Source organism: Pongo abelii, chromosome 18 (genome assembly GCF_028885655.2).
Source record: "Pongo abelii isolate AG06213 chromosome 18, NHGRI_mPonAbe1-v2.0_pri, whole genome shotgun sequence".
Taxonomy (NCBI): domain Eukaryota; kingdom Metazoa; phylum Chordata; class Mammalia; order Primates; family Hominidae; genus Pongo; species Pongo abelii.
The window spans coordinates 1,468,294-1,487,219 of record NC_072003.2 but is presented as its reverse complement, the minus strand read 5'-3'; the positions used below and the strand labels follow the sequence as shown (position 1 = coordinate 1,487,219).

The 18,926-nt window shown below is 60.0% G+C and overlaps 1 protein-coding gene across 16 annotated transcripts in view; it reads left to right on the top strand.

Annotated features, from left to right (window-relative positions):
- UNKL (unk like zinc finger) overlaps positions 1-18,926 on the top strand; it is a 50,962-nt gene that overhangs the window by 28,686 nt on the left and 3,350 nt on the right. For 6 of the 16 annotated variants that reach the window (XR_008514769.2, XM_054534458.2, XM_054534459.2 and 3 more), the window contains 5 exons: positions 1,334-1,511; positions 14,246-14,338; positions 15,490-15,717; positions 17,633-17,835; positions 18,086-18,364. Coding sequence is in view for 12 of the 16 variants with exons in the window: in XM_054534458.2 (XP_054390433.1) it covers positions 1,334-1,511; positions 14,246-14,338; positions 15,490-15,717; positions 17,633-17,835; positions 18,086-18,364 (981 nt within the window). In the remaining 4 variants the exon portion in view is untranslated. The other 10 variants (XR_008514770.2, XR_010137704.1, XM_024233935.3 and 7 more) reach the window with 7 other exon arrangements.

Genomic DNA, 18,926 nt, shown 5'->3' with positions numbered 1-18,926 from the left:
CCTTAGGAAATGCACATTAAAATTTCTTCATTATGGACAGTTTTACTTAAGCAGACAAACTAGTAAAATCACACCCCCCAAGGTTAACTTTTTCTGTATTACTTTTCAGCAAAACCCAGATATCATACCATTTCAACTGTAATATTTCAGGATGTAATTCATTTTTTTTGGAAACAGTCTCTCTGTTGCCTGGGCTGCAGTGCATTGGTGCAATCTCGGCTCATCGCAACCTCCGCCTCCCGGATTCAAGCGATTCTCCTGCCTCAGCCTCCCAAGTAGCTGGGATTACAGGTGCCCGCCACCACACCCGGCTAATTTTTTGTATTTTTAGTAGAGATGGGGTTTCTCCATGTTGGGCAGCCTGGTCTCGAACTCCTGATCTCAGGTGATCTGCCCACCTTGGCCTCCCAAAGTGCTGGGATTACAGGTGTGAGCCACCGCGCCCGGCCTTGGCTAATTTTTTTTGTATATTTAGTAGAGACAGGGTTTCGCCATGTTGGCCAGGCTGGTCTCGAACTTCTGACCTCCAGTAATCTGCCCACCTCAGCCTCCCAAAGTGCTGGGATTACAGGCATGAGCCACTGTGCCCAGCCAGAAACTCATTCTAATCCAGCTTTTGATGCTTGGTTTTGTAGTGACCTCGTAGGTGGCCGTGGGTCTTTTGTGTCGGGTGTTTTCTTGTGTGCAGCGCCCTCCCCGTTACCGGGTTTTTATTCAGCACTGCTCTGTGTGTTGCTCTTTTTCTTTTGATGTATTATCCACCAAATACAGATCATGTGAATTGCCCTGTGTTTTACTTTCCCTGGTGGCGAGGTCACAGGACCGCGCTATGGATGTTTTGGAAGTGGTGCTGGGTCTCTTTTTAAGTCCCTGGGAGGACATTTCTCTGGGGGCCCCCCAGGTGCTCAGGAGCCAGTCCTGGGCGAGAGCCAGGGCGGGGGCACCCAGGAGGTGTGGGGAGAAGGGCAGGCAGGCTGCATGGCTTGCCCCTCGGGCTGGCAGGCCCCTGGCCACTGACACATCTTTCTGCACCTGCCAGATTGATTTTTACTGGCAAATGTCTACTCCTGAAACGTTTTCTGCAGAAAAGCTCATGAGACACTCCCCAGAGGTGTCTGTGCCTGTCCCAAGTGCACCATAGCCCGCTGCCCTGCCGTCCTGGTGTTTCTCCTCGGTGTGGTCAGAGTCCCTCCGGGTCTGGGAAGCTCTCCCTGGGCCTTGCCAGGGCGTAGAAGTCGGCCGCCGTCCCGCGGTGCTTTCTGCAGGGTGCTGACGTGGCACTGCCTCCTCTACGCAGGGGGCGCGCGCTCACGGTGTTTATGTCTTTGAACAGAACCACCTGGCCGTGTTTGCAGCAGTCCACCCGCCGGCCCCCAGCGTGAGCTCCAGCGTGGCGTCCAGCCTGGCATCCAGCGCCGGCTCCGGCAGCTCCTCCCCCACTGCGCTGCCCGTGCCCCCCGCCCGTGCCCTCCCGCTTGGCCCTGCCAGCAGCACTGTGGAGGCCGTCCTTGGTAAGTCCGGCACCATCCTCCTTTCTCCCTGATCTCCTTCTGTGTTCATGCTATAGCTTTTCAGGATCAGCGCTTCTATTTCGGGACATGTTACAGAATCGTCATTTTTGTAGAGAAGCCAGACGCGGGTTTTCAGTCATCTGTCACTTTGGTTGTGTTGCACATGTGGTTGTGGAAACAAGCCCTGGCTCAGAGAGGCTCCTGGCCTGGGTGCCGCAGGCGCTGGGGACGAGGAGCCTCCCAGGAGCCAGGCAGAGCGGGTGCCGTCCGGCTCAGGGACTGAGAACAGGGAGGTTGCTGACAGATGATGGGAGTTGTGGGAGTTGGTCGCCTGTGCTCCCAGCGCTGTGGGAGGCTGAGGCAGGAGGATCAGTTGAGCCCAGAAGTTCAAGACCAGCCTCGGCAACATAGTGAGACCCCGTCTCTACTAAAAATAAAATAATTAGCCAAGCATGGTGGTGCACACCTGTGGTCCCAGCTACTTGGGAGGCTGAGGTGGGAGGATCCCTTGAACCCAGGAGGTCGAGGCTGCAGTGAGCTGTGATTGCACCACTGTACTCCAGCCTGGGTGAGAGAGTGAGACCATCTCAAAAAAAAGATTGAAAGTAGGGGTTGTGGGCCAGTGAGGGCACTGAGGGTGGGGGACAGTGATGGGGTGGGGAGCCCAGTGAAGGCTTGGAGTCGGGGGCACAGCTGTGAGCACCTGGGCTGGCAGCTTTGGGAGGCCTTTAGTTGGAGGGAGTCACTGGGCACTGAGACACGTGATGGTGCTGGGCTGTGGGGACCCGTGGGGGCCTGGCTGGGAGTCCAGACCCTGGGGGGCAGATTCTTCCAGGAGCCCAGAGTGGGCAGCAGGCAGAGCTGGGGGCGAGACAGTGCCGGGAGCTGGGCTGTGTGTGTCCTTGGTCCCTTTCAGCCCCTGGGGAAAGGCCGTGTTGGGGTGGTGGGGGACACCTGGCCACACCTGTGCAGGGCTTTGCTTACAGAGATGCTTGGTGAGTGATGGGACGTGCTGAAGCTGCACGTTCCATGGCCACCAGCGCCCAAGGGACCCAAACCTGCCTCTCTGTCCTGACAGTGACAGTGAGGGACTCAGGGAAGGCCACCTGTGGTGGTCTCCAAGTTCTCCGTCACTGGGCTGGGGTGGAATGGGATGGGGTTGGGGGTACAGTGAGGCTGGGCCCTGCTCAGCTCAGCCCGGGCCTGGCCTCTGCTGCTGCAGCCTTGGAGCCCACCCCTTCCTCTCCTACATCCTCTGCTGTCCAGGGTGTGGTGGGGGAGCTGGGCATGGGATCAGGAGGACAGGGCTGCTGGAGCCACATGGTGGGTGCCATGCAGTCCCTGCATGGGCACACTCTGGGGACTCGGAGTGGGACCCCGGCACCGTCAGGGCCTGCATTGATGTGGGCGGCGGCCCGGTGGCCAGACCCGCAATGATTCCTGCCTGAGAGCCGCAGCTTCTGGTCGTTGGTGGTTGCCCCACACGGAACTGCTCGGGCCCAGCTGCGAGCCCCCAGCAACTCCATCCACGCAGGCCTGGACGACACCGGCCAAGGAGGCCGAGGAGAGAGAGACTCTTCCCAGCAGCCACTTAGGCCACAGACCGCACGTCGGCAGGACGCTAGACCGGTCTCATCCTGAGTGGTGTCTGCGAGGAAAGCCAGGTGCAGCTCCTGAGGCCCCAGGACGGTCCTCAGTCCCCCAAGCACACAGGGCCCCGCTCTCAGCACCTCTGCAACCGGGTGCATCTTCTGGGCACAGTTCTTGGCCTGTGTTGCTGCTGGGCCGTCCCATCCCTGCATCCGCTTGGGGTTGAGCCCAGGCCTTTACATTTTTCTTTTGTGTGTGTGTGGGTTTTGTTTAGTTTTGATTTTGATTTTTTTTTTTTTTTTTTTTTTGAGACGGAGTTTCTCTCTTGTTGCCCAGGTTGGAGTGCAGTGGCGTGATCTTGGCTCACTGCAACCTCCGCCTCCCGACTTCATGCCATTCTCCTGTCTCAGCCTCCAGAGTAGCTGGGATTACAGGCACCTGCCACTACGCCTGGCTAATTTTTTTTTTTTTTTTGTATTTTTAGTAGAGATGGGGTTTTACCATATTGGCCAGCCTGGTCTTGATCTCCTGACCTCGTGATCTGCCCGCCTGGGCCTCCCAAAGTGCTGGGATTACAGGTGTGAGCCACCGTGCCCGGCATGTGTGTGTGTTTTTTTTGAGACAGAGTCTCGTTCTGTCACCCAGACTGGAGGGCGGTGGCGCAATCTTGGCTCACTGCAACCTCCACCTCCCGGGTTCAAGTGATTCTCCTGCCTCAGCCTCCTGAGTAGCTGGGACTATAGGCACCTGCCACCACACCTGGCTGTTTTTTGTGTTTTTAGTAGAGATGAGGTTTCACCATGTTGGCCAGGCTGGTCTCGAACTCCCAACCTCAGGTGATCCTCCCACCTTGGCCTCCAAAAGTGCTGGGATTGCAGGTGTGAACCATTGTGCCCGACCTGAATTTTTAAAAGGGTCTCTTGCACAAACGCTGGGACCTTTTGTGGTCGTGTGCATCTCCCCCTCGCAGCACTGGTGTTCCTATGTGGGCTGTGTTGTGCACCTTCCGGAGAACCCTCCGGAATCCAGGGCCAGTCCCTCCCTCAGGAGGCAATGGGGTGAGCGGGAATCCTGGATGGACGCAGCGCCCAGTGGTGGGGCTCGGTCGGGGCGGGGGCAGGGGCCCAGGCACAGGCGCAGGCAGTGTTTGCGTTTGTTTCATGCTCACTGGCTGGGAGCATGGGGCTGCCCTGCGCAGGGCAGGGCTCCTCGTTTCTGCCTTGCTGTGGAGGGCTCACCTGGTTTCAGGACAGGACTCAAAATTCCGCCCTCCAGTCTGTTTTGGAAGTCATCTTCTCTCGGAGCCTCTATGGAGGAGGGAGCGTGTGGTGTGGGATGACTCCTGTTAGGGCTTCCCCGTAAAGGGTAGGTTTTTAAAACTGTGAATACTCCATGGGTGGGAGTGCTGTGTGCTGTGTTAAGCTTTCTCTCAGGCAGAAACAAGCCCACGTGTTTTCAGTTTGAAACTAGGGTGTACATGTTGTTCCTCTTGAACAGAGAGGTCTCATGAGTTTAATATGCTGGGGTGCCCACCCCCATCCCATTCCATCCCAGCCCAGGGACAGAGCACTTGGAGACCACCACAGGTGACGGCCTTCCCTGAGTTTGTTTTTGTTCATTTTGGGGTTTTATTTTTTGAGACAGGGTCTTGCCCTGTCACCCAGGCAGGAGTGCAGTGGTACAGTCAGCTCGCTGCAGCCTCCAACTCCTGGGCTCAAGAGATGCTTCTGCATCAGCCTCTCAAGTATAGCTGAGACCACAGGCGGGCACCACTGGGCCCGGTGAGAACATGCTAGTTTTAATTTGAGATCGCTATCATAAATGGGTTGCATAATCCAAGGCCCTGGATCTTGCTAAATTACACCCTCAAATTCACACATCCCCATCAGAAACTCAGAGGTCAGGGATGAAGTCTACACAGTGGCTAAAGCTCCATGAGGGTCTGGCCTCTGAGCAGTTTCTTTTTTTTTCTTGTTCTGTTGTGCAGGCTGGAGTGCAATGGCACAATCTCGCCTCACTGCAACCTCTGCCTTCCAGGTTCAAGCGATTCTCCCTCCTCAGCCTCCGGAGTAGCTGGGATTACAGGCATGTGCTACCATGCCCGGCTAATTTTTGTATTTTTAATAGAGACGGGGTTTTGCCATGCTGGCCAGGCTGGTCTCAAACTGCTGACCTCAGGTGATCCGCCCGCCTCAGCCTCCCAAGATGCTGGGATTACAGGCGTGAGCCACCACACCCGGCCACTTTTTTTTTTTTTTAAACAAATAAGCACACATTCTTTTTAAATAAAGTTTCTCTTCCCCAACCTAAAAGTAGTAATGCTAGAATTTGAGCATAGCAGAAAAATATTTAGGAAAATTAAATCCCAAACAAGAGAGACCATCTTGGACTGTGCTCACTCGGGGGGAAAATAGAGCCCGGTGCCTGTGTGCTTGATGGAGGCGTGGCTGCATCTGCATAGCTGACCTTCAGATGGACTAGAGTTAGCACATTTGTAGTAATTTTTCCAACCATTCTTTGATATCTGAGGTACGTTTTTGACCTGTTTTAGTATGTCACTCGTGATCTTGAAGCACATTCTTTCATTGACTTAAACATTTCCTGAGCCGTGAGCAGTGGCTCACGCCTGTAATCCTGGCACTTTGGGAGGCCACGGCGGGTGGATCACCTGAGGTCAGGAGTTCAAGACTAGCCTGACCAACATGGTGAAACCCCGTCTCTACCAAAAATACAAAAATTAGCTGGGTGTGGTGGCTTGCGCCTGTAATCCCAGCTACTCAGGTGGTTGAGGCACAAGAATTGCTTGGACCGCGAAGGCGGAGGTTGTAGTGAGCTGAGATTGTGCCACTGCACTCCAGCCTGGGTGACAGAGTGAGACTTGTTCTCAAAAAAAAAAAAAAAAAGAAAGAAAAAAATCCTGAACCAGCTACTCAGAGGTGAAGAGATGGATTTTTTTTTTTTTTCAGGATCGACACTGCCTTAGTTAGAGGCAATGTATTGTTGCTGCTGCTGCGGCTGAAATTGTGAGCTTTGCCACCCAGTGCCAGCCTCACTTTTTTCCTCTGTCCATGCCTGAGGCATCGCTGTAAAGTTACATCTCTGCACTAGCCGCAGGCACTGGAGGCAGTGTCCTGCCCGCTGACCCCAGGGCACTCCTGCGCCCCAGGCTCAGGGACTCCCCGCCCATGGCTCCCGGGACTGTCTGGCCCCAGGTGTAGGCCCGCCTGCCTGCGTGTGTATTTTATTAGCTGTTGTAGAGGGTTTTGGACAAAGCTGGTGTGTAGACTGGGTCGTTTTTTCCTTGTGTTAATAGTACAATTTCCTTCAGGTTGTAGATGTACTGTGACTGAAGCACGGAATAGAAGAAATGAGTGGATTCTGTATTTAAGGGATTTTTAGTGGAATCATTTCAGACCCATCTGATAGGTTCCATTTTCCTTTATCTTACACTTCATAGGAACAGGTTTCAGATTAAGAGTGACCTGCGAGCTCCGTACCCCGCGTTTAGATGGGGCTGGGCAGGCACGCGGACTTGGGAGGAAGGAAGGTCCTGCAGGGCAGGCAGCGGCCCCAGGTCACGCCGCCCCGCCCCGCGAGCGCCCCTGTTGGGTCGACCGTGTTTCACCTGAGTCCGCCCGGAGCAGCCGCAGGTGCAGGTGGGCAGGGCAGGAGGAGCCGGGCAGCGGGGCGGCTCCGGGGCTTTCTGCCTGAAGACCTCTGGCCCCCGCTGCCCGCGCCCACTTGCCCGCCCAGCTCGTAGCCAGGAGCCGCGGGGACCGGGTGCGCCCGAGTCGGGGGGAAGGTGGGGGTAGGGCAGCGCTGGAGGCGTGGCCAGTGCGGCGGGGGCGGGGCTGAGTCACGTTGCGGGGCGGGGCCAGCGCGGAGGGGGCGGGGCGCGGGCCTGGTTTGAATCCCCGGCGGCGGCGCGGGGCGGCCGCGGACCGTGAGTCAGCATCGGCGGCGGCCCCAGCGCGTGGCAGCCCTGCGCCGCCAAGGTGCGGGTCTCGTTACTCGGCGCCCAGGAGCGGGCCCTCCCCTAGGTGCGCCCCCCAGGTGCGTCCCCCGCGTCCCGGAGCCGGGTGTGACAGCCGCGGGGTGGGCCCGGGCTTCTCAGAGGCCCGGAGCGAGGCGAAGGCGTCGCCTTCTCGGAACCTGCCTCTGCCGGGCGCTCGCCGGTTCCCAGCGCGGGCTCGGGCCGCCTGCGTCCCCTAGCTAGGCGGGGTCGGTTCCCCGAGGGAGGGCAGGGGAGCGGAGCGGAGCGGGGCAGGGGAGGGCAGGGGAACAGGGCATGGGAGGGCCGACCCCTGCGTCCTGGCCTGGCCCACCTGCACTCAGCCCGCGTGGTACGGGGATTTCCCTGGCGTCGGGGGCTCCCCCGCCCTGTCCTGAGTTCCGAGCAGTCTGTAGCTTGTCCTCGCGTGTCCCTGACCCCGGGGGACCGCGGCGCCTTGAATGTGCTGTGTCACGGCAGAGCCGGGCTGTGTCGCCGTGACTCAGCGGGGCCGGTGGTTTCCTAACGCCCCGGGGCTGAGGCAGCCTGGCCTGACCCAGCTGTACTCGCTTAGGTGACCAGCCTCGCCTAGATTTTGCCTCTGCACAAGGGTCAGCTCTTTCTTTGAGAATGTTTCAGAAGATCTGGGTCTAACCTTGGAACAGTGAGGTGAGGTGGGGGAGAAGCTGCGAGTGAGAAAGTGGGTCAGGACGGTGGAGCAGCCGTCTCCCCCCTAGATTTCTGGGAGTGAGCCCTAGATAGCACCCTAGGGGTGGTGGAGCCCCCAGGACCCTCTCCGGTGCCCTCTTTGGATGAGGAGCACTTGGCTCTGAAGCGGGGCCGGAGTTTCTCGGGGGCACCCACGTGCTCCCCGAACGTCCCCTCTCCAGGCAGCTTCCCGGGCTTCAGCACAGGTGACTTGGCTGAGGTAGGTGGCGGCTCACGCCCTCTGAGCTGAGTGCCAGCCGTGGTTCGTCGGGTGAGCACTGAAGGCAGCTTAGCCCCTCCACATGCTGCGCGCTCTGCACCTGGTGGGTGAAGCCTCTGCTGACTTAGCACAGAGCCTGGTGCAATCACCCCACTCCAAGGGGAGAAAAGGCGCCTCCGTTCCTGTCCCCCAGCTTCTTTGCGTCTTTGATTTTCATGAGGAGTTTCTGGATCTCTGCCAGGTGTGAGGGGCGGTGAGCTCTGAAGGGGCTGCCATATCCTGATCCCGGGACTTGGGTGCAGAGGGCAGGTCCAGGTTCCCAAGCCTGGCTGACCTGACCATGGGCAAACGGCTTGGCCCTGCCCATCATCAAGCCCCAGTATGGGAGCACGAGGGGGCTGTGGGCAGGCCTGCGGGTTGGGGGGTCGGTGCCTGTCCTCAGTGAGTCTGTCCAGGGCCCTGACATGGTTCAGGCTGACACCTGCAAGGATGCAGTGGGGGGCATTCCACGCAGGGCTTGGAGGCGGAGCAGCTTTCTGGGGACTGGTGGGGCTGATCTTACTGAACGGAAGGCACGGCCAGGCTGAGCCTGCAGTGGCACAGCAGGTTAGGAGCCCGGCAAAGGACCCATTGGGAAGCGGTGACCGGCATGCACAAGGGCACAAGCTCCCTCCTTTCTTGCAGGTCAGGACTCAGGGCACGATGAGGCTTTTCTTGGTAGGAAGGTTACTATTGCGATGCATGAAGGCAGGCTGGGCACGGGCCTCAATGGGTGTGGGTTGAGCGAGCAGCCCCTGAGGAAGGGATCCTGCAGTGCTAGCTTCCAGGAGCCCCTGCACACATGGTATTTGGGAAGGGCCTGCAGTGGGGCCATGGGAACGAGCAAGGGATCCTTTGCAAGGGAGGAGGAAGGGCTGTGGCCCCTGCTGGGGGACGTCCAGGACATCTGGGCTTGGGGCTGCAGAGCCACTGTGTTGGGTGGGTCCAGGCCACAGGAGAGGCTGCCAGTCCCCAGGGAGGAGGGTGGATACGGGGGTGAGCCTGGGAGGGAAGCTGGTGCCTGTGACCAGAGGCAGTTCACGGCACAGGCGCAGGGCTGCAGAGAAAGGCCCGGGGCAGTGGTGGGCAGAGTGAGTGGTGAGGAGGCCCCAGAAAACAGCTGCAGGGGGAGTGGAAGCAGGGGGGGCGTCTCCTTCCTGAGGGAGGACTCAGGGAGGGAGGGCTGTGCACAGCAGGGGGCAGATCTGTTGGTACAGAGTCCGGAGGGGCCTGGGGAGGACGGGCAGGACCAACAGGGGTATCTGCAGGTGGGCCCCTGTGTCCTGGGTTGAATTGTGTCCCCTGAAAGTTGCGTTTGAGGCTGGGCATGGTGGCTCACGCCTGTAATCCCAGCACTATGGGAGACGAGGCAGGCGGATCACCTGAGGTGGGGAGTTCATGACCAGCCTGACCAACATAGAGAAAACATGTCTCTACTAAAAATGCAAAATTAGCTGGGGGTGGTAGAGGGTACCTGTAGTCCCAGCTGCTCGGGAGGCTGAGGCAGGAGAATAGCTTGAACCTGGGAGGCGGAGGTTGCTGTGAGCTGAGATCGCGCCATTGCACTCCAGCCTGGGTGACAGAGCAAGACTCTTATCTCGGTTGGGGGCGCTGGGTGGGGGGGAGGAGATGCACCTGAACCCCGGGCCTCGCACCTGGGTACGTGGTGTTGCATGGAAACACAGCAGGTCCTATTATCCCAGGGTTTGCTGTCCACTGCCTCATTTGCTGGTGCGAGGTCTGGGTTCAGGACAACAGCGTACAGCATTTGATTGCTCAGGTAACTTTTATTAGTGTGTGGTGCTGAAATCTGTCTATGTTACCAGTTAATCTTGTTAATCTCTTACCGGGCTTGACGTGCAAATGAGGACGTTCGTATAGGAAAAAGCCTGGTATATAGGGGTTCCATGCTATCCACAGCGTCAGGCGTCCATGGCGGGGTCTTGGAATGTATCCCCCCTGCTACAGATCGCAGGGTGCTACTGCAGGGTCCTCATAACCAGGTTAAAATGAGGCCGGTAGGGTGGGACCCTGAGCCAGTGACCAGTCTCCTTATAAGAAGAAACTTGGACAGACACTCAGAAGAGATGGCCCCCAGAGCAGAGGCAGACACTGGAGCCACGCGGCTGCCAGCCGTGAAGGAGGGTGCATGCCAGGAGGAGGAGGAGCGCACCCCAGCCCTGGAGGGAGGAGGGGATAGGAGCGCTCCAGCCCTGGAGGGAGGAGGGAATAGGAGCGCCCCAGCCCTGGAGGGAGGAGGAGGAGGAGCGCACCCCAGCCCTGGAGGGAGGAGGGGATAGGAGCGCCCCAGCCCTGGAGGGAGGAGGGGATAGGAGCGCCCCAGCCCTGGAGGGAGGAGGGGATAGGAGCGCCCCAGCCCTGGAGGGAGGAGGGGATAGGAGCGCGCCCCAGCCCTGGAGGGAGGAGGGGATAGGAGCGCCCCAGCCCTGGAGGGAGGAGGGGATAGGAGCGCGCCCCAGCCCTGGAGGGAGGAGGGGATAGGAGCGCCCCAGCCCTGGAGGGAGGAGGGGATAGGAGCGCCCCAGCCCTGGAGGGAGGAGGGGATAGGAGCGCCCCAGCCCTGGAGGGAGGAGGGGATAGGAGCGCCCCAGCCCTGGAGGGAGGAGGAGGAGGAGCGCCCCAGCCCTGGAGGGAGGAGGGGATAGGAGCGCCCCAGCCCTGGAGGGAGGAGGGGATAGGAGCGCCCCAGCCCTGGAGGGAGGAGGAGTGCCCCAGCCCTGGAAAGAGGGAGGAGGAGCATCCCCAAGCCCTGAGAGGAGGGAGGAGGGAAGAGAAGCACCCCAGCCCTAGAGTGAGGGAGGAGGGAAGAGCACCCCAGCCCTGGAGGGAGGAGGGAAGAGGAGCACCCCAGCCCTGGAGAGAGGAGGGAGGAGCATGCCCCAGCCCTGGAGAGAGGGAGGAGGAGCGCCCCAGCCCTGGAGAGAGGAGGGAGGAGCGTGCCCCAGCTCTGGAGTGAGGGAGGAGCCTGCCCCAGCCCTGGAGAGAGGGAGGAGGAGCGCCCCAGCCCTGGAGAGAGGAGGGAGGAGCATGCCCCAGCCCTGGAGGGAGGAGGGAGGAGGCCCTGCCCACTGCAGATCTGACTTTCAGCCTTGGAGCCACCTGTCCAAGGCCGCTCAGTGCGTGGTCCTCTGCCACTGCCTCCAGTGTCTCGGCTCTGTGCTTCTCAGCACGACTTCAGTCAGGCTTTGAGGTCGTGTCCTCTTCTGCTATGGCCTGAGGACGTCAAGTGGATGACAGGGACTGGGAAGGCTGGCCCACCCTGCAGGCCAGGGTGGATGTCCGCTCGGGGACGCCGCCGTCCTGTGAGTAGGAAGGAGAGGAGTGAATGGCTGTGGGTGCCATTGGCCCAAGACCTGCCTTTGGCTCCGCCGATGAGCATCCTTGAGGGCTGAGGCGTTGGTGGATGCTACTGTGGGTTCCTGGTCTCCAGGGGGTCTTGGCCTGGCTGCCCCCACCCACAACCTGTTAGTCTAGTTTCTGGATAAGACCTTCGAAAGTCCCTAAAAGCTTCATTTGAACGGTGTCTCTGTGGGAGTGGAGGCCACTCCAGCATGCGCCATGTGCCGTCCCGGACGCCCCAGGGGGTCAGGTTCTCTACCCTGGACCCTGCTGCCTCTGTGAGGAGATGGGGAAGTACAGTGTTGCCAGGTGGCGCCACAGCCTGGCCTCCGTGCCCCGGAAATTCCCTCACGGCTGGCGTGTGGATGAGGGTTGAGTCTGGGTCATGCTGTGCCTTGGAGTGGGGTGGGGGTGGCCCCTGCCTGTGGCCTCTGGAGTCCGCTGTCTACCCCCAAGCCAGGCTCCTCTCCCACCTGCTGCTCTGGGTGGTGGAGCACGGTCTCCACACAGTGTGGCTGCTGAGCGAGGCCAGATTCGGGGTGAAGTTCAGAGGCCCAGACCTGCCAGGCTGCGCTGCATCCACACCAGCCTGTGCCTGTGCGCAATGGGCTGTGCACCGCTGGGGCCACCACCGCGGCACGAGGATGTTCTGGCTGCTCCTGGGAGGCTCAGAGTGTGTGACTGCCGAGCACCAGGCCTCGGGCGAGGGGCCACCCGCCACCCTGTGGTTGCTCCCGTGGTCCCTGTGGCGCTGACTGGTGCCAGCTGCTTCCAGGGAGGAGAAATGGAGGCCTGGGTGGAGGGGTGAGGTGCAGGCCATGTGCTGAGGCTGGGCCCCACAGCTGTGTTCCCGACAAATCTCATGTGTGGCTAGGGCAACGTTCTTTTTCGGAAGTCACCCTCCTGCCTTTCCTGCTGATTATGCTGAAAATGTCTGGAAAGGCCCCAGCTGTCTTCCCCGGCAGAGTGGGGTTTTGTCCCTCTGCGGCCCCTTGGCTGCCGAGTCCTTGTTTCTCCAGCTGTTTTTTGGGACGCCCCTGTGTGGTGAACCTGCTGTCACCCTGACATGGCCACCAGGTCCTGACAAGTCAGCCCTGCCTGGCTCAGCCAGCTCCATGCTGGGTGGGGTGGGGTGGGGTGGGGTGTGGGGAGTGAGGCCGCAGGAGGTAGTGAGGGCGGGACTCGATGTCGGGTAGGTGGGGCAGTGACCACCTCTTCGCTTCTGCTGGGCCCCACCTTGTCTGAACCGAGCACCAGGCAGGGGCTGGCCAGGCTGGAGGTTCCCGACATGCCGACCCCCATGGTCGGGTCTGACAGGTGTCCCCGGGGTGCATTTGCCTGGGGCCATGGAGGGACTATCCGTCCCAGGTGAGGACAGGAGGAAGAGGGTCTGGGGCCCTTCAGGGACAGGCAGGGGTGGCTTTGCCTGTCTCAGAGCCTCACTGTCCAGTACCAGGCATCAGTGGGGGTCCAAGAACTTGCAGCCAGCAGGGACGACAGGGCAGGGCCACCCAGGAGAGACCCCACACAGCGCACGTGGGAGAGTGGACACCAAAGGCGGGCAGCGGGGAGGGCGCCTGCGCAGCAGTCCCTGTGCGGTGTGCCCCACTCTGCTGAGGTCTCTGTGCAGTGTTGGCGACAACACTGGGCTGGGCTCGGGAGGCGGCGCCAGCCCACAGGGTGTATCCCAGAGCTCCTGCAGCCGCCGCAGTCCCCTGGCCTGCCCCAAGTGGCACGTAGGCTCTCAGATCCCAGATCCTCTGGTCATTCCTCACCCCCAACCCAACCTCTGTGCAGTGGCTGCGGGAGTTCGAGACACGCTGTGCCTTCAGGGGCTGGTGGCCTAAGCTCAGCCTCCTCATGATGGCTTCCTAATTCTAGGAAGGGGCACTGGGGTCACTGCTTGCCATTCGGGGTTGGGGGTGGGGACTTGGGAGGGAAGGGCCCGTGCAGGAGGGCAGCCCCACGGCCTCCAGGGATGGGTGGGGACAGCCTTGGAAGGCAGGGCTGGCTGGGTGAGGCCACTCCAAGGGGGGGTCCTTCCCACTCAGTCTTGAGCCTTGGGAATTGAGGTCTTGGTGCTTGGCATGAAGTGGCACGTGAACACCTGATCCTTGAAATCACCCTCACGGAAAGTTTTTTTTTGGTTTGTTTTTTTTGAGACGGAGTCTCACTCTGTCGCCCAGGCTGGAGTGCAGTGGTGCGATCTCTGCTCACTGCCAGCTCTGCCTCCCGGGTTCACGCCATTCTCCGGGTTCACGCCATTCTCCCGCCTCAGCCTCCCGAGCAGCTGGGACTACAGGTGCCCGCCACCACGCCCGGCTAATTTTTTGTATTTTTTTTTTAGTAGAGATGGGGTTTCACCATGTTAGCCAGGATGGTCTTGATCTCCTGACTTCGTGGTCCACCTGCCTCGGCCTCCCAAAGTGCTGGGATTACAGGTGTGAGCCACCGCACCCGGCCCCGGAAAGTTTTTTAAACAGTCGAGTGTGCACACGTGGACAGATGCTAACACACACTTAGGTATTTAAACTCCGAGGGGCACCAGGAGCGTGTCAGAGGCGAGAACCCAGCTGCTGGGCTGTGGTGCGGGGCGTCCCACCTGAGCACGCTCGTTCTGCCGGAGGAACAGCCAAGCTTCCCACTGCCTGTGGGGTGCTGCGAAGACGGGCTGGGGGTGTCCTTCCCAGGTTCCCCCAGCAACTCCCATGCCTTCTGCCCTTGGTCTCACTCTAAGCCCAGGCGGGACGGTCATCCTTCTCAGCTAGGCTTCCTGAGCTCTGCAGCACTGGGTGGGCTGTGGATGATGGGGGGCTCTGTTGACAGGTTCTGCGTTAGACCTGCATCTTAGCAATGTGAATATTGCATCCCTAAAGAAGGACCTGGAAGAGCAAGACGGCCACGACCTGGGACCAGCAGGTGAGGGTGGGGAGGACCTGGGGCCCTGCTCCTCCAGCTGCTGAACAACTAAGTGCTGTGGCCGGAGGGTCGCTTGAGCCTGGGGACGTCAAGGCTGCAGTGAGCTGAGGTTGCACCACTGCATTCCTGCCTAGGCCACAGGGCAAGACCCCGTCTCTGGTTTTTGGGGCGGGAGGATCACCTTCTGGCGGTACCACCTCCTCCTCTCCCCTTCCCTCCCCTGCACATGGACTCCTCAGCCTCTCTCTCCTGCCTTGGGCCTGCCCACTTCTTCAGTTGACCTTTGTCCCAGCAAAGTGGCCCCGCAGAGACAGGCAGGGCTTTTCCTGAAAGTCTTGATGGTCCCCGAAGGACAAATGTATTCACATTGTAGACAGAAAACCGACATCCATACAAATATATCTTTTTTTTTTTTTTTTTTTGAGACGGAGTCTCGCTCTGTTGCCCAGGCTGGAGTGCAGTGGTGCGATCTCGGCTCACTGCAAGCTCCACCTTCCGGGTTCACACCATTCTCCTGCCTCAGCCTCCTGAGTAGGTGGGACTACAGGCGCCCGCCACCACGTCCAGCTAATTTTTTGTATTTTTAATAGAGACGGGGTTTCAGCATGTTCGCCAGGATGGTCTCGATCTCCTGACCTCGTGATCCACCCGCCTCGGCCTCCCAAAGTGCTGGGATTACAGGCGTGAGCCACCGCGCCCGGCCCCATACAAATGTATCTTAACATCCTATACAACATCCTTTCGTTCAGCCTACAAGTGTATTTTTTTTCTGCTTTTAAAAGAAAGTAAAGCATTTCAGGGGGCCTGGACAAGTGCTGGGAGGACTGTGCCAATGGCTAAGTTGGCCGGCAGGGCCTGGTGGGTGTCGGGCCTCTTTGTGGGGGCCCACGTTAAACCCCCGTGTCCCCACCTCTGGTTGAAATCCCTTTGAGCCCATGGCTTGCCCAGCCGTGTGGGGCATGGCCACCGGGGGCGCTGTGGCTCCACATCCATAGATGGTGGTGGCTGGCCTGGCCCCCATATTCCCACCCCCCATATCCCCACCACCACAACCTGCAGGGTCCGTCTTCCATGGCTGCCGCCCGCCGGTGGCAGATGTTTGGGCAGAGGCCTGGCGGTACTCCCTTCGCTGACTGGTCTGCCCCCGCCAGGTCCCAGGTCGCTGGCCGGCTCTGCGCCTGTCGCCATCCCCGGCTCCCTGCCCCGAGCACCATCGCTACACTCGCCATCCTCCGCGTCCACCTCGCCGCTCAGTTCGCTGTCCCAGCCCCTCCCAGGGCTGGTGGGCTCCTCGGCCATGACGCCTCCCCAGCAGCCGCCACCCCTGCGTTCAGAGCCGGGTGCACTGGGCTCTGCAGCCTCATCCTACAGCCCCCTAGGTGAGTGCTGGCTCCCTCCATGCCGGCGTTGCCGTGAAGCCTCCGTGGGGCTCCCTCCCAGATGCAGTCCTGACAGGGGCCTCACAGGGAACCTTGTGCCCTATCCGTGGTGGCAGACCACATGGCCTGCTGCTCACGGGTTCCCCCACCCCGCAGACTGAGTCTGGCTCCGTCGCCCAGGCTGGACTGCAATGGTACGATCTCGGCTCACAGCAACCTCCGCCTCCCAGGTTCAAGCAATTCTCCTGCTTCAGCCACCCGAGTAGCTGGGATTACAGGCGTGCGCCACCACCCCCAGCTAATTTTTGTATTTTTAGTAGAAACAGCGTTTCACCATGTTGGCCGGGCTGGTCTCAAACTCCTGACCTCGTGATCTGCCCGCCTCGGCTTCCCAAAGTGTGGGATGACAGTGAGCCACCGCACCCGGCTATTTGTTATGTTGTAAAAGAACTAACACTTGGCCAGGCACAGTGGCTCACGCCTGTCATCCCAGCACTTTGGGAGGCTGAGGCAGGCGGATCACCTGAGATTGGGAGTTCAAGACCAGCCTGACCAACATGGAGAAATCCCATCTCTACTAAAAATATAAAATTAGCCGGGTGTGGTGGCGCATGTCTGTAATCCCAGCTACTGGGGAGGCTGAGGCAGGAGAATTGCTTGAACCCGGGAGGCGGAGTTTGCAGTGAGCCGAGATTGCGCCATTACGCTCCAGCCTGGGCAACAAGAGTGAAACTCCATCTCGAAAAAGAAAAAGGCCCAGCGTGGTGTGTCACGCCTGTCATCCCAGCACTTTGGGAGGCCGAGGTGGGTGGATCACGAGGTCAGGAGATCGAGACCATCCTGGCCAACATGGTGAAACCCCGTCTCTACTAAAAATACAAAAATTAGCTGGGCGTGGTGGCACATGCCTGTAATCCCAACTACTTGGGAGGCTAAGGCAGGAGAATCACTTGAACCCGGGAGTCTGAGGTTGCAGTGAGCCAAGATCGCGCCACTGCACTGCAATCCAGCCTGGCAATAGAGCGAGACTCCGTCTCAAAAAAAAAATACCTAACACTTTGGGCCAGCATGGTGGCTCCGGCCTGTCATCCCAGCACTTTGGGAGGCCGAGGTGCATGCATCACTTGAGGCCAGGGGTTCAAGACCAGCCTAGGCACCATAGTGAGACTCCTGACTCTACGAAAAATACAAAATTTTAAAAGTTTTTATTTTTTTAAAACAAAGTTTCACACTGTTGTCCAGGCTCCAGCGATCTTGGCTCACTGCAGCCTCTGCCTTCTGGGTTAAAATGATTGTCATGTTTCAGCCTCCCGAGTAGCTGGGATCACAGGCACCTGCTACCACGCCAGGCTAATTTTTGTATTTTTAGTACGTGTTGGCCAGACTGGTCTCAAACTCCTGACCTCAAGTGATCTGCCTGCCTCGACCTCCCAAAGTGCTGGGATGACAGGCCGGTTTTTTTAAAGTAACATCTAAACTATCTCAGTCATAGTCTCTAAAGCTGCACACACATTGGCAGTCACCACATGGATACAGCTCTGTGGGGTCTTTGAGAGTCTCAGTGTGTGAGGGGTTCCTGGGAGTGGAGTCTGAGAACCACTGCCCCTCCCACCTCATGGTGTGGTCCCAGGAACTCGAATTTAATTCCTCTCTGTTCAGACTCCTCAGGTGGCCAGGAAGGCGTAGATCTGGTGGGGAGACCGGCCGTGGCAGGTGTCACTGTCAGCGCCTCTTCCTGAGCCTGGTGGGGTCCAGGAGTGGGGCAAGGGGCAGGTGTGGCTGCACCCCTGCCGTCAGGGTGGGTGAGCCCCAGAGGGTGCCCATGTAGCGGTGGGGCCTGGGGCATAGCACCCACCAATCCCACCAGGCCACGAGCACAGTGGGGCTGGGCCGTCATCGACCCTTTCACACTCAGGTTTGAACGGTGTCCCCGGGAGCATCTGGGACTTTGTTTCCGGCAGCTTCTCCCCTAGCCCCTCCCCCATCTTGAGTGCCGGCCCTCCATCCTCTTCGAGTGCAAGTCCAAACGGAGCTGAGCTGGCCCGGGTCAGGCAGCAGCTGGACGAGGCCAAGAGGAAGATCCGGCAGTGGGAGGAGTCCTGGCAGCAGGTGAAGCAGGTGAGTGTGTGGGGGGCCAGACAGATGAGGGGAAGGGAGGGCTGCCGGGGACTCAGGTGAGCGTGTGGGGGGGTGAGACTGGAGGGGAGGGAGGGCCGCAGGGCACTCAGGTGAGGGGGCCACAGCTGATGCTGGGGAGGGGAGGGAGAATCGCAGGTGACACAGGCAAGGGGGTCTGCAGGTGGCACAGGTGAGGTGGGAGGGGCTGAGACGGGCCCTGGCCACCTCCTGTACGGGCCCTGGGTTTCAGGTCTGCGATGCCTGGCAGCGAGAGGCGCAGGAGGCCAAGGAACGTGCCCGTGTGGCCGATAGCGACCGGCAGCTGGCGCTGCAGAAGAAGGAGGAGGTGGAGGCGCAGGTGAAGCAGCTGCAGGAGGAGCTGGAGGGCCTGGGCGTAGCCGCCACACTGCCGGGGCTGCGGGGCTGTGGGGACATCGACACCATTCCCCTGCCGAAGCTGCACTCGCTGCAGAGTCAGCTGCGCCTGGACCTGGAGGCGGTGGACGGCGTGAGTCCTGCTCTGGGCAGGGTGAGGGGCTAGCCTGCCTGCAGGGCTGCTGTCCCTATCTGGGGAGGGCCCTGGCTGGTGCGGTGTCCCCTTCCTCCCCTGCCCCAGGGTCTGCTCCGTGCCTAGGGAGGAGGAGATGTTGCCCCGCCGCAGCACATCCCCCTGTGGCCTCCTTGCCTGTCTCCCTGGGAGCCACTTCTCCCCCTGGGAGCCGCCTCTCCTGTCAGGCTGGCCCTTGCCCTGTCACCCCTCCCTCTTGTCAGTGAATGCCACGCTGCTCCCCGTGGCCCCATCCCTCCCTGTTCACAGCTGTGACCCTCACACATGACCCCTCCACTTCAGCGTGTCCCTCCTCACCTCGCCTGCTAAGGGTGGGCTCTTGGCCTGGCTGCTCTAGGACAGAGGGTCCTGCGTAGCCCACATCTTGGGCACCCAGCCGCCAGGGCCCTCAGGGGCCTGGCCTGTCTGGCCACAGCCGAGTCTGTGGTGGCCCCAGGAGGCCGTCCTCTGCCCAGGGCTCTTAAGACGGAGCATCTGCCCCGACCCCGCAGCTGCCTTCTTCCTGAGGTGGCCCTGGCTGGGG